The sequence below is a fragment of the Oncorhynchus keta genome, chromosome 35, assembly GCF_023373465.1.
Source record: "Oncorhynchus keta strain PuntledgeMale-10-30-2019 chromosome 35, Oket_V2, whole genome shotgun sequence".
NCBI classification, from domain to species: domain Eukaryota; kingdom Metazoa; phylum Chordata; class Actinopteri; order Salmoniformes; family Salmonidae; genus Oncorhynchus; species Oncorhynchus keta.
The window spans coordinates 27,547,225-27,561,407 of NC_068455.1; the positions used below are offsets into that span (position 1 = coordinate 27,547,225).

Here is a 14,183-nt window from a genome sequence, read left to right on the forward strand (position 1 = left end):
ATTTTGCAGGCGAAACCCCGAGGACAAACCATTTCGATTTTTTTGTTTTTTGTTGTTTTAATGGGTTTTCATTGGGAATCCAGATTTCTAAGGGACGTTCTTGCGGTTCCTACCGCTTCCACTGAATGTCAAAAGTCTTCAGAAATTGGTTGAGGTTTTTCCTTTGTGTAATGAAGAAGTACGGCCATCCAGAAGGAGGGTAACTTGAAGTGTACTGTTAGATAGAGGCACATGACCAGAAAGCTAGCTACAGTTTGTTTTCCTCCTGTATTGAACACAGATCATCCCGTCTTCAATTTGATCAATTATTTACGTTAACTCCTTGAGTGTTGGGGGCAGGATTTTTGTTTTTGGCTAAAAAACATACCCATTTGAAACTGCCTATTTCTCAGGCCAAGAAACTAGAATATGCATATAATTGATTAGGATAGAAAAACACAAAAGTTTCCAAAACTGTCAGATATTGTCTGTGAGTATAACAGAACTGATATTGCAGGCGAAAACCTGTTGAAAATCCAACAAGGAAGTGCGTTTTTTCCTGAAAGCTCTCTATTCCATTGGATGCCTTGCATCCATTTAAAGGGATATCAACCAGATTCCTTTTCCTATGGCTTCCTCGAGGTGTCAGTCTTTAGACAGTTTCAGGCTTTTATTTTGAAAAATGAGCGAGAAAGATCACATCGCGTCACTGGATAGCTGGGTGTTCAGAATTTTGTTTGCGCAACAGAGTGGGGCAGCCATTGTCTCTACCACTCCTATTGAAAAAGCTACAGTCCCGGTTGATATATTATCGATTATATATTTTATAAACAACCTGAGGGTTGATTATAAAAAACGTTTGACATGTTTCTGTGCACATTACGGATACTATTTGGAATTTTCATCTGTGATGTCGTGACCGCTCGAGCCTGTGGATTTCTTAACATAACGCGCCAAACGAATGGAGGTATTTTGGATATAAAAATAATCTTTATGGAACAAAAGGAACATTTATTTTGTAACGGAGTCCTGTGAGTGCAAACATCCAAAGATCAAAGGTAAGCGATTTCATTTATTGCTTTTCTGACTTTCGTGACCAATCTACTTGGCTGCTAGTGTTTGTAATGTTGTGTCTACTGAGAGAGATGTTCTTACATAAACGCTTGTTATGCTTTCGTCAAAAAGCTGTATTGAAATCTGACACGCCAGGTGGATTATCAACCAGCTAAGCTGTGTTTTACTATATTGCACTTGTGATTTCATGAAAATTAAATATTTTTAGTAATTTAATTTGAATTTGGCGTGCTGCAATTCAGCAGATGTTGATGAAAATGATCCCGCTAACGGGATGGGTGTGTCAATAAGTTTAAAAAATACCTAAAGTTGTATTACAAAGGTAGTTTGAGATATTTTGTAGTCACATTGCGCAAGTTGGAACCGGTGTTTTCTGGATAAAATGTATATATATTGACAGAGTTAATTGAACAAAAAGGACCATTTGTGATGTTTATGGGACATATTGGAGTGCCAACAGAAGAAGCTCGTCAAAGGCATGAATTATATTTTTATTTCTGCGTTTGGTGTCGCACATGCAGGGTTGAAATGTGCTTCTCTTGCCTCCCGGGTGGCGCAGTGTTTAAGGGCGCTGTACCAGAGACTCTGGGTTCGCGCCCAGGCTCTGTCGTAACCGGCCGCGACCGGGGAGGTCCGTGGGGCGACGCACAATTGGCCTAGTGTCGTCCGGGTTAGGGAGGGTTTGGCTGGTAGGGATATCCTTGTCTCATCGAGCACCAGCGACTCCTGTGGCGGGCCGGGCGCAGTGCACGCTAACCAAGGTTGTCAGGTGCACAGCGTTTCCTCCGACACATTGGTGCGGCTGGCTTCCGGGTTGGATGCGCGCTGTGTTAAGAAGCAGTGCGGCTTGGTTGGGTTGTGTATCGGAGGACGCATGACTTTCAACCTTCGTCTCTCCCGAGCCCGTACGGGAGTTGTAGCAATGAGACAAGATAGTAGGATACCACGAAATTGGGGAGAAAAAGGGGTAAAATAAAAATAAATTTTACTGAGGTGCTATCCTCAGATAACAGCATCGTTTGCTTTCGCCGAAAAGCCTTTTTGAAATCTGACATGTTGGCTGGATTCACAACATGTGTAGCTTTAATTTGGTGTCTTACATGTGTGATTACATGAAAGTTTGATTTTTATAGTAATTTATTTGAATTTGGCGCTCTGCATTCTCACTGGCTTTTGTAATCACATTTACAGACAGCACACAAGTTTGTTATTAAGATACATGAAAGTTCACATGTTCCAGAAGGCATTTTTATATAGTTTCCGTTCAAACGGCTCTCCTGTGAAGTAGTGACCCGCGACATACGCCTAGTGTCCTGAAATGGGCCACATACAAAAAATGATCAGGCCTATTATACATCTTACTCTAGAAATGATTGGTGAAAACAAGTCTAGGTTGGAACTGTTGCTGTTAAAATACAACTAAATAATCTAATTCTGAACTGGAATGAATGCATTGAAGCAAGATGCTATTTTGCGGCACACACACACACACAGTTCTGGATTGCTTATCTACAGCAGGAAGCGGTCAAAAACTGAGCCCAGAATAGACTTGTTGAAAACTTAAACCAGCCACACACACACACACCTCTCATTAGGAGTGTGTGTGTTTTCTGGTCTACATCTGTGTGACGTGATCAGTTTATTTCAGTTCAGAATGAAAATGATTTTTTGTATTTTAACAGCAACAGTTCCAGTTCCAACCTAGAAAGATGTGTTTTTAAAAATGGGGAAACATTTACATGAAATGCTATTTATATGGGTATTTATATACAGGAGTATTTCATTGTTATTTGTCTATATTACATTTGTTTCAGGCATAAGGGCAATGAAATGTACAGATATTTATGTTTTTATAAGATTGGTGCCCAGTAAAACACAATTTCTCATTTGGGTCGCAGGCTGGAAAGGTTTAAGAACCCCTGGCCTAGTTGAAACACCCAACTGAACCACACATCCCCTTTGCAACAGGATTACAATTCTCACCTGAGCCCTTTGTCTGTGTGCCCCTCTTCGTATCATTCTCCTCTCTACATTGACCTTTCTATATAATAAAATACCAAAGCAGATCGGATTTTTTTTATTTTAAATAATTCAGTCAACCACTATACAAATGAATGACTAGAGTAAATGTTGATACAAGCCTAAATATTTGTAATATTTTCAGCTATTTGCCCATTTATGTGTTCTCATATGGAAGCTTCCCTGAAGTATCATTATGAACTACTGTTGACTGATGTAATCATCCTATGCAAACTTGGATCCCCACTATGGTAACACTATATGACCAGTCAATATCATTTGTTAACTTAGGCCACTGAAAGCATCTTAGGCATTGTAAAGCAACTGTTCATTTGTTATCACTAATAAAAATCACATCACCTCTTAGTAGAGACATTTCACTGCACCTTAGGGCTGGGCGGTATACTGTATTTTACGATACACGGGTATTGATGCACCTGATGCGTAAAAACTGGTTTGGGTTTTTACGTTACCTTCTATAAAAGGTATTTGAATGTTTGGTTTGTTAAATGTGATACGCCGTGTGTAACGTCCATTTTTATAGATTACTTTAGTCATCTCTCTCCATTCTCCACACAGATCTACAGTAGACCTGCCCCGTCACACAAGTTTGCACGGTCAATGCAGCACGTGCAACAACGTTAATGACAACAACGCTGTTTTCACTTTTCTTCTTAATATAAATCCACTGGCGTTCTATAATTACACTATTAGTTTGTGTTTCTTACATCTGCAAATGGCTAGTTTGTCTTTTCTTTGCAAGTTGGGCCTAAATTGGTTTGGCCGCTAATGCTAATCGCTAGTTAGCTGGCTAGCTAGCTAATAAATGTATTGAGTCAGAGCAAACGTAACTAGCTATATATACACTGCCTGATAATACCAGTGATGGTGTAGAGCTAAATCAGTATGTTTGTGCAATAGTATCTTCTAAATCAAAGAATACGTTAAGCATGAATGTGTTAGCTACATGAAGTAGCTAAGAGAAAACATTCAATCTCGCCAAAAATTATAGGGTCCCCTAGGAAACAACACTTGTTCGTACCCTGTCACAATAACTCTTCCTCCTCTCGTAGCATCGTTGTACCATTAGGTGCAAAAACTCGATGTACCCAGTTGCTGCCCACTTTTTGGAAGCGAACCACGACTTCGTCCTTACGTTGTATCAGCATCGAACGTCACCCTCCCTAGGAGAGGAGGTGACCATGACAATTCATTTTTTAAACGAGAGGCTGCCTGGATATTTAATTTAAAGAGCTTTGCTCCCTTCGGTCTCAACGTCGACTTTGATACAAAGCCATTCTTGCGAATGTGACTGCTATACATTGTAAAATGTTTGCAAGCTTATGTAGCCAAATTGTATCTATGATTGTATGCTACCCATTCATGTGTTTTATATGTTCAGTTTATATCTGTAAATAACCATTGCTATCAAGCCACAACCAGGCATGATTACAGACACCTATCTGTGTCCTTTGAAACTAAACTAGTGACCCGCAATGTTTGTCATTATACCCTGATGACAGCCTGTCTTTCAAAACATTGGTTATGAAATTATTGCATCTGAGCTCCTAGTGTGCAGCACTCGTTTTCTTTTTCCAAGTGTTCCACTCCACTAGCCAGCATCTCGCCTGAACAGGTGTGTGTTTCTTTCACCTCCACAATAACTCTTCCTGGCATTTTTCATTCGTTGTCACGTCAAACACTATATTTATAGCACACACGATTATATTCTAACTATAGAATTTGAACAATCATTCCATTTCCATGATTACAACAGTTCACACAAGTATTTTTCTCTAAATCGTGAGTCAAATAGTAATTGCAACATTTGGTTAAAAATAAGGCCTAGATTGTTTGCTTATATTGTGCAGCTCTAAGTGGCAATGTGGAAATAACCTCAAATTAATACAGGAAGTTGAGAAATTGATCATTTATTTTTAGTTTAAGATGAATTAAACAGAATAAAACAATCAGAATGGAGAAAGACCCATTGCAATCACTTAGAATGCATGTGTTGCCACCCTAGGGTGATATGATATTTTGGACATATAGTCCAGTCCTACTACAACTATCCAGTGTATGTGATAAATATGTTTCCTCTCCTTTCAAAAAGGCACTCTAATCTAGGGCTGTCCCCACAAAGGTTCTCTTTACACACAGTAACAGCTGAGAGGGGCAGCGAGATCTGGGAAAATCACATAGCAATCATTCCACGAGCCATAGGCACCACACTATGCCCTTAACAAGCACAACTCTGAAAACACCTGCAAGCAGCAGCCCTGCCTGCAGCAACACCTGCCTGGCTACGACAACATCCTCTGGCAGACAGACAGCCAACAGGAGAGGAAGGTTGCTGTGTGGCAAACAGAGAAGCTACTGCCCATCCACAGTACGACTCACCTCTACACCAGCACTCCTTAGAGATGCTTGCTGTACAGGTAGATCCACCTTTCTCCTACGTCCCACTTAAAAGCTCAGTCAAACCCTCTTTCGTTCTTTCCATTCTCCATCTCTACTATAGCCTAGTAAACCATGTCCCTCTGCCATTTCCACTCCATTCTCTCCACTCAGCCCCACAGACAGACCAGCCCTGCTGGCCAAGTCATAGAGGGCACCTAGCAGGCCAACTAAGGCACTCTTACCCCCAGCAGCACCACGGACACTCACTCAAGCAGGTTTCCGTACCGCTGGAGAATCTATCAGCCAAAAATCTTTCACAAAACATATAAAAACATGATTGTGTAAAAATCAGTTTGTTGTTGTAGTGGGCCCACGCTCCCGTGCTGCTTGTTTGGAGCGAGTCGGTCTGGAAGTCTAAAGAAACACCTTGTGGATCAGGTTACCCCTGAGGGGAGGGTGTGGAGGGGGCATGGGGCAGAGCCCAGGAAACAGCAGTGGGGGGCTCTACAGCCGGTGCTTTACACCCACCCCACACCATGTTCCAGTCTTCATTCTATTTCTGCTCACGTCTTTTTAAAATTCTGCTCACGAGGTCAGAGACAGCGATCCAGCATACGTATTACACAGAGACGTGGTCCTAAAAACAGGACTCTTCCTTAAAAAGGTGCAATGCAGCTCTCTTCCTTAAAAAGGTGCAATGCAGCTTTTTATCTCAATATAAAATCATTTCTGGGTAACATTTAAGTACCTTACTGGGATTGTTTTAAATTAAAAATGGTCAAAAAGAAACAATTAGCTTCTTAGCAAAGAGCAATTTCTAAAGCAAGAATTATGCTAGGACATGTCAGTGGTCTGAGTGGGGAGGGGAAAACAAAAATTGGCACAGCGGTTTGGAACTCTTTCTTATTGGTCTATTAACCAAGGCAAGTCACCTATCCCACCAAAACAAGCTGTCATTTCAGGTGGTCTTTTCAAACAGCTCTTACACTAAAAAGGGCATTATCATTATTTTCCCAACCTCAGTGTGGAAATATATTTAAAACACAGGAAAATCAAGTTTGACTGCTTTTAACCTTTAACATTGGCATCACTCCACCAAGACTTCAGTAAAAAAGAGGAAAGAGGGATTCTCAACTTCATCTAGGAAATGTGGAATGAGGGAAAAGGGTTTGCCCTGACCTGGCCAAGTGTTGGAAACTCCTCTTCCTCCCTCTGCCATGGAGCATTAGGACACACTAATCCTTTCTCCAGGCACCATGTTAGGCTCATACTACCTCTTTCTCTGTCACCATCACCATCCCTCTAACTCTCTGTGTAGTGGCTCTTAAAGAACTACCACAACAAAACTCCTGACTTGCACACTGACGGAGGCATCCATAACGGGAGAAAAACATCTAGGAATAAAAAGGTGCTCTTGTTGAGGACATGGGCTCTGCAGCCTAGCAAATAAAAATGTGTATCATTGTTGATGCGGAGTGAAAATCTGTCCCCTTTCCACTTTCAAGAAAACTCAAAAGAACTGAAACATTAAGAGGTTCTGATAAAGTTCCAGGAAAACCATATAATTTCCCTGGCTGTGACTAGCAGGTGAAGTCTGATAGGCCTCCTTCCCAGTCTCACCACTCTCCAGAGTACAAACTAAAGCACTCTGCCCCTATGGGTCAAAGGTCAGTCAGTGGATGATTAAAGAGGGCATGTGGCGGAGCAGTGTGGAGGGACGAGGCATCGCCAGTCTCCACAACCTAGTTGGATAGATTAACCCAGGCCCTGCAGCTCAGCTAACAGGCCACAACACACACACACCATTTCAATGCATTTAAGCTCTGCTGCTGCATTTCACTGGTCCCTTTAACTGGCCCTAAAAGACTATGATTTGAGACAACTTGCTGGAAGTTAATAAACCACTGGACTCCTAGATCTACATCTACTTGGTGTGCTCCTTTGAGGAGTTATAGAAATAGAGATTAGAGGTAAAAAGCTGTCACTAAAATGGAATCGGATATATTTATTTAACTTTTTAAAGCTAAGGGGGCAGAATTTTCATTTTTGGATAAATAGCGTGCCCAATTTCAACTTCCTGCTACTCATGCCAAGAATATAAGATATGCATATTATTCATAGATCTGGATAGAAAACACTGAAGTTTCTAAAACTGTTTGAATCAGGTCTGTGAGTATAACAGAACCTATGTGGCAGGCAAAACCCCGAGGACTAACTGTTCAGATTCCCCCCCCCCTCTCTGTTCACTATATTGTCTTTGCCATTGGATATTTAATAGGAACCCATTTTCAGTTCCTACCGCTTCCACACTATGTTGCCAGTCTTTGGAATATGCATGAGGTTATTCCTTTGTTCTATGAAGACGTAGGCCAACTCGGAACTGGGGACACATTTGTGAGTTGCGCAAGACGTGAACAGCAGTGCTGGTTTGGTTTCGTTCCTGTATTGAATACAGATTGCCCCGTCTACAATTTGATTGATTATTAACGTTTAAAAATACCTAACATTGTATTACAAAAGTAGTTTGAAATATTGTTGCAAAGTTTATAGGCAACTTTTGAAATATTTTGTAGTGACTGTTTTTGTAAGCCGTTTTTTTCTGGATCAAACGCGCTTTATAAAATGGACATTTTCGATATATATGGACGGAATTAAATCGTACAAAAGGACCAATTGTGATGTTTATGGGACATATTGGAGTGCCAACAAAAGAAGCTTGTCAAAGGTAATGCATATTTTATTTCAGCGTTGTGTAGCGCCTGCTGGGCTAGCTCCTTTGTTTACTGCTGGTGCAGATGGGTGCAGGCTATCAGATAATAGCTTCTTATGCTTTCGCCGAAAATAATTTTTAAAATCTGACATGTTGGCTGGATTCACAACGAGTGTAGCTTTAATTGAGTATCTTACGCGTTTGATTTAATGAAAGTTTGAATTTTATAGCATTTTATTTGAATCTGGCGCTCTGCATTTCCCCTGGCAATTGGCCAGTTGAGACGCTAGCGTCTCCCAGACCCATAAGAGGCTAAAAAGGCACTCACGCAAAGATGACAATCTTTCCGTTTAATCATTTTGAATTATTGTGGCCAATATATTTGCACCTTCTATCATGCAGGTGTTAATATAAGGACATAGAGGGTATACACTAAGAGAACAAATCATTAGGAACTAGAGGTCAACCAATTAATCGGAATGGCAGATTAATTAGGGCCAATTTCAAGTGTTCATAATCGTAAATCGGTATTTTTGGACACCGATTTGGCCGTTTTTCTTTTACACCCTTATTTAACTTTGCAAGTCAGTTAAGAACACATTCTTACTTTCAATGTCGGCATAGGAACGGTGGGTTAACTGCCTTGTTCAGGGGCAGAACGACAGATTTTTACCTTGTCAGCTCAGGGATTCAATCTTGCAACCTTACAGTTAACTAGTCCAACGCTCTAACCACCTGATTACATTGCACTCCACGAGAAGACTGCCTATTACGCAAATGCAGTAAGAAGCCAAGGTAAGTTGCTAGCTAGCATTAAACTTAACTTGTAAAAAATCAATCATAATCACTAGTTAAACTAGTAATATCATCAACCATGTGTAGTTTTCTAGCGTGTCCTGCGTTAAATCTATGCAACTCAGGGGGATTATTTAAAGAAATCGCATTTGCAAAAAAAGCACAATCGTTGCACGACTGTCCCTAACCATAAACACCAATGCGTTTCTTAAAATCAATACACAGAAGTATATATTTTTAAACCTGCATATTTAGTTAAAAGAAATCCAGGTTAGCAGGCAATATTAAACTAGGGAAATTGTGTCACTTCTCTTGCTTTCATTGCACGCAGTCAGGGTATATGCAGGTTCGTTGCGAACTAATTTGCCAGAATTTTATGCAATTATGACATAACATTGAAGGTTGTACAATGGAACAGGAATATTTAGACTTATGGATGCCACCCGTTAGATAAAATACCGAACGGTTCCGTATTTCACTGAAATAAACATTTTGTTTTCGAAATGATAGTTTCCGGATTCGACCATATTAATGACCAAAGTCTCGTATTTCTGTGTGTTATTATGTTATAATTAAGTCTATGATTTGATAGAGCAGTCTGACTGAGCGGTGGTAGGCAGCAGCAGGCTCGTAAGCATTCATTCAAACAGCACTTTCGTGCGTTTAGCCCGCAGCTCTTCGCAATGCTTCAAGCATTGAGCTGTTTATGACTTCAAGCCTATCAACTCCCGAGATTAGGCTGGTGTAATCGATGTGAAATGGCTAGCTACTTAGCGGAGTGTGCGCTAATAGCGTTTCAAATGTCACTCGCTCAGACTTGGGAGTAGTTATTCCCCTTGCTCTGCAAGGGCCACGGCTTTTGTGGATCGATGGGTAACGATGCTTCGAGGGTGGCTGTTGTCGATGTGTTCCTGGTTCGAGCCCAGGTAGGAGAGGGACGGAAGCTATACTGTTACACTGGCAATACTAAAGTGCCTGTAAGAACATCCAATAGTCAAAGGTATATATGAAATACAAATGTTAGAGAGAGAAATAGTCCTATAAATAGTATATTAACTACAACCTAAAACCTCTTACCTTGGAATATTGAAGTCTCATGTTAAAAGGAACCACCAACTTTCATGTTCTCATGTTCTGAGCAAGGAACTTAAGTTAGATTTTTTACATGGCACATATTGCACTTTTACCTTCTTCTCCAACACTTGGTTTTTGCATTATTTAAACCAAATTGAACATGTTTCATTATTTATTTGAGGCCAAATTGATTTTTATGATGTATTATATTAAGTTAAAATACGTGTTCATTCAGTATTGTTGTAATTGTCATATCAAATAAAATAAATAAATAAAAATTGTCTTATTAATTAAATCGGCTTTTTTTGGTCCACCAATAATCGGTATCGGCTTTGAAAAATCATAATCGGTCGACCTCGATTAGGAACCCCTGCTCCTTCCTTGACACACTGACCAGGTGAAAACTATGATCCCTTGACGTCACTTGTTAAATCCACTTCAAATCAGAGTAGATGAATGTAACGAGACCTGTTAAAGATGGATATTTAAGCCTTGAGAAAAGGTGTGTGTGTGCCATTTAAAGGGTAAATGGACAAGACAAAAGATTGAAGTGCATTTGAACGAGGTATGGTTGTAGGTGCCAGGCACACCGGTTTGAGTGTGTCAAGAACTGCAGCGCTGCTGGGTTTTTCATGCTCAACAATTTGCCGTGTGTATCAAGAATAGTCCACCACTAAAAGGACATCCAGCCAACTTGACACAACTGTGGGAAGCAACCGAGTCCACATGGGCCAGCATTCATGCGGAACGCTTTTGACACCTTGTAGAGTCCATACCCAGACGAGGGCAAAAGGGGGTGCAACTCAATATTAGGAATGTGTTCCTTATGTTTTGTACACAGTGTATAGTGCACAGCAGTGCTGCCCAAACCTATCATTGAGGCAGGAATGCAGAGCAAAGTCAGGCACACAAGCAGAACATAAGAGCGCGACTGGGCATAGTGTCATTCTGACTAACAACATGACATCAACAGGAGACAGCTACCCACCCGGTCCTCAGAGAAAGGAGAGGACATAACCTGAGAGGTCTGCACCCTGCTCGCCCAGAACTCTGCCATGTTTTGCAACTGCACTGGCAGGTAACAGTGACAGACTAACTCACTCACAGCCAGGCAAACAGACTATAGGGTGGCCCTGAGTGGATAAGAGCGAGGTGAGGCCATGCCTAAGGGGCACTGGTGTGGCAGACACCCTCAAGGGGGAGGGACACACCATGGCTGCAAAAGGCGGCTGAGGTTGAGGCGGGGGGGTCTAGGCTCTGGCTCCTGTTGGGGAGCATTTCACATGTCAATAGTCTCACTAACATATTGTATAGAGCCAGGCCTGAAGGAGAGGACTAACCTGCCTGGAGTTCAATTTTTAAAAATTACACAAGATTTATTGCTGAAAGTAAAATCAATGTGTTTTGGCATTCAGGGTTTTTACAGACATACAAATAAAACAGAACAGGGCTTTCTGCCCCATTCTTTAAAATCCCTGATAAAGTCCAAAACACGAAATGCATTGGTTCTACTTTCAGCAATAAAAACATGTTGAATTCCATAGTCATGGATGTCACACAAACAACAGCATGCATACACACTGACGTATATAATGCATGAGCATAGAGAGACTCAAACACTCGCTCACACACTGGGATTGGCCCAGGCTTTCATGAAGAAATGACTTGGCAGAACTGATGAGCAGGAACTAGGCTGACTGCTCGCTTCCCACCATGCTGGTATCTACATTCACTACTAAAACACACCACCACAACACTCACAGGTTAGCACAACAGTTGTGATGTTTGGTTGAGAGAAGGGTTAGGGGTAGAGACTAAGTAGTAGAGTTGAGGTAGTTGATATTAGATCCTTACCCTTGAGCAGGGGCAGGGGCGTGAGCTCGATGGGTTTGCCCTGAGACCGGAATTGGGACGAACTCTGCGATCGCTTCTGCTTGGCCTTCCTGACAGACTTCCGTGAAAATCCGTCCACTTTGTCCACAGATGGAGGTGTGGTTGCTGCCGAGGACATAGCCCTGCTATAGGAGGTGAGACAAGGACAGGTCTCAGCTTAACATCTAGCCACAACACAGTACAGACACCGCTGTGAGGAAGCTAAGGAAATGTCAAGTTGTGTGTGCTGCTGATTATGCCTCATAGCCATTGATTAGGAGCCCCTGGAGGGGAAGCCGAAAAGTCCCACTGTACACAACTAACCGCCTGCTCACAGCCATAAGAGGTGAATACCAACTGCACTGAACTACAACTAAACCGAATAGCGCATATGCGCCACATTTTATCCACCAATTAAGGCAATTCATAATTAGATGATTTACTACAGGTCTCAGAGTCCATGTGTATAAGAAGAAAACCACAGTTTAGCAGCGTGAGGGACAGCACTGACAGAAGGATTGCAGCAGAGTTAACAAGAATCCATCGATCAGGTCAAATTTATACAATGTCTCTAATGCATTATAACTGGTAAAGTGCCAGGCAGAGGGAGACAGAGTATAAGACATAGTAAAGACACTCAGCCCTGAACCGAGACACACAATCATGTTATGTTGCCCGCCCTGAGGCTGTGGGTGGCATTGTTAGCCATGGCTTTATCAGTCTGTTCACTGATCCAAGGGTGAAATATAGTTCATCAGAAGTCTCATTGCTGCTTACCTGCATAGCCCCACAGGTCATGTGTTATCATGGCAAAAAAAAAATATTAAAAAAATAAATAAATCTAGACAGCACAAATACTTTCCTATCCCCAGAAAACTATTGTCATAGTTTGCCATTCAAAACTGGACAGGCCAATTCAAATGTTATACAAAGTGAGTCCTTGGAGCCAGAGAACATGTTACAAAAGCCCTATCACCCGTATCATGAAAACACAAAAAGACATGCAAATAGCATCACCACCTGCCACCATGCAGACGAAACAAAGGAGCTACATGGTCAATCTGACTTCTGCATTGGACAAGCAGCATTTACAGTGATGCTGCCTCTGCAAAAGTAAGGACATTCATACTTCATGGAGCAGAGCTGTTGTCAAGGAACTGAGAACGTGTTTATACAGGACCTCCCGCCCCCACCTACAGTCAACCAATCATGTCAATGCGGAGCTTTACGGAAACCTCCGCAGAGCTCAATTACCCCTCTGGAGGCTCCACAATTGAGTTACACCCTCCATATGGCACCACCGACCACATTTTCTAATCAAGCATGAATCTGCTTTTAGGCTACAGACAATGTAAACCGAGAGAGAGCGAGAGGGGGAGAGCGAGAGCGAGAGGGGGAGAGGGGGAGAGCGAGAGGGGGAGAGCGAGAGCGAGAGGGGGAGAGCGAGAGCGAGAGGGGGATAGCGAGAGCGAGAGGGGAGAGCGAGAGGGGGAGAGCGAGAGGGGGAGAGCGAGAGGGGGAGAGCGAGAGGGGGAGAGCGAGAGGGGGAGAGCGAGAGGGGGAGAGCGAGAGGGGGAGAGCGAGAGGGGGAGAGGGAGAGCGAGAGGGGGAGAGAGAGAGGGGGAGAGAGAGAGCGAGAGGGCGAGAGAGAGAGCGAGAGGGCGAGAGAGAGAGCAAGAGAGCGAGAGGGGGCGAGAGAGAGAGCAAGAGAGCGAGAGGGGGAGAGCGAGAGGGGGAGAGCGAGAGGGGGAGAGCGAGAGGGGGAGAGCGAGAGGGGGAGAGCGAGAGGGGAGAGCGAGAGGGGAGAGCGAGAGGGGAGAGCGAGAGGGGGAGAGCGAGAGGGGAGAGCGGGAGAGAGAGAGCGAGAGGGAGAGAGAGAGCGAGAGGGAGAGAGAGAGCGAGAGAGAGAGCGAGAGAGAGAGAGAGAGAGCGAGAGAGAGAGCGAGAGAGAGCGAGAGAGAGCGAGAGAGAGCGAGAGAGAGCGAGAGCGAGCGAGAGCGAGCGAGAGAGCGAGCGAGAGCGAGCGAGAGAGAGCGAGAGAGAGCGAGAGAGAGCGAGAGAGAGCGAGAGAGAGCGAGAGAGAGCGAGAGAGAGCGAGAGAGGGGGAGAGAGGGGAGAGAGAGGGGAGAGAGAGGGGGAGAGAGGGGGAGAGCGAGAGTGGGAGAGAGAGCGAGAGAGAGCGAGAGAGGGGAGAGAGGGGGAGAGAGGGGGAGAGCGAGAGTGGGAGAGAGAGCGAGAGAGAGCGAGAGAGGGGGAGAGA

General features: G+C 43.1%; 1 protein-coding gene across 9 annotated transcripts in view; it reads right to left on the minus strand.

Moving 5' to 3' along the window:
* The window catches only part of LOC118368224 (serine/threonine-protein phosphatase 2A 56 kDa regulatory subunit epsilon isoform), a 100,595-nt gene that overhangs the window by 41,806 nt on the left and 44,606 nt on the right, over positions 1 to 14,183 (minus strand). For 7 of the 9 annotated variants that reach the window (XM_035752145.2, XM_035752141.2, XM_035752144.2 and 4 more), the window contains one exon: positions 11,906 to 12,069. In XM_035752145.2, coding sequence (XP_035608038.1) covers positions 11,906 to 12,062 — 157 coding nt within the window. In that variant the 5' untranslated portion in view covers positions 12,063 to 12,069. Of the gene's footprint in view, positions 1 to 5,714; positions 5,883 to 11,905; positions 12,070 to 14,183 lie in introns of those variants that run through there. The other 2 variants (XM_035752147.2, XM_035752148.2) reach the window with 2 other exon arrangements.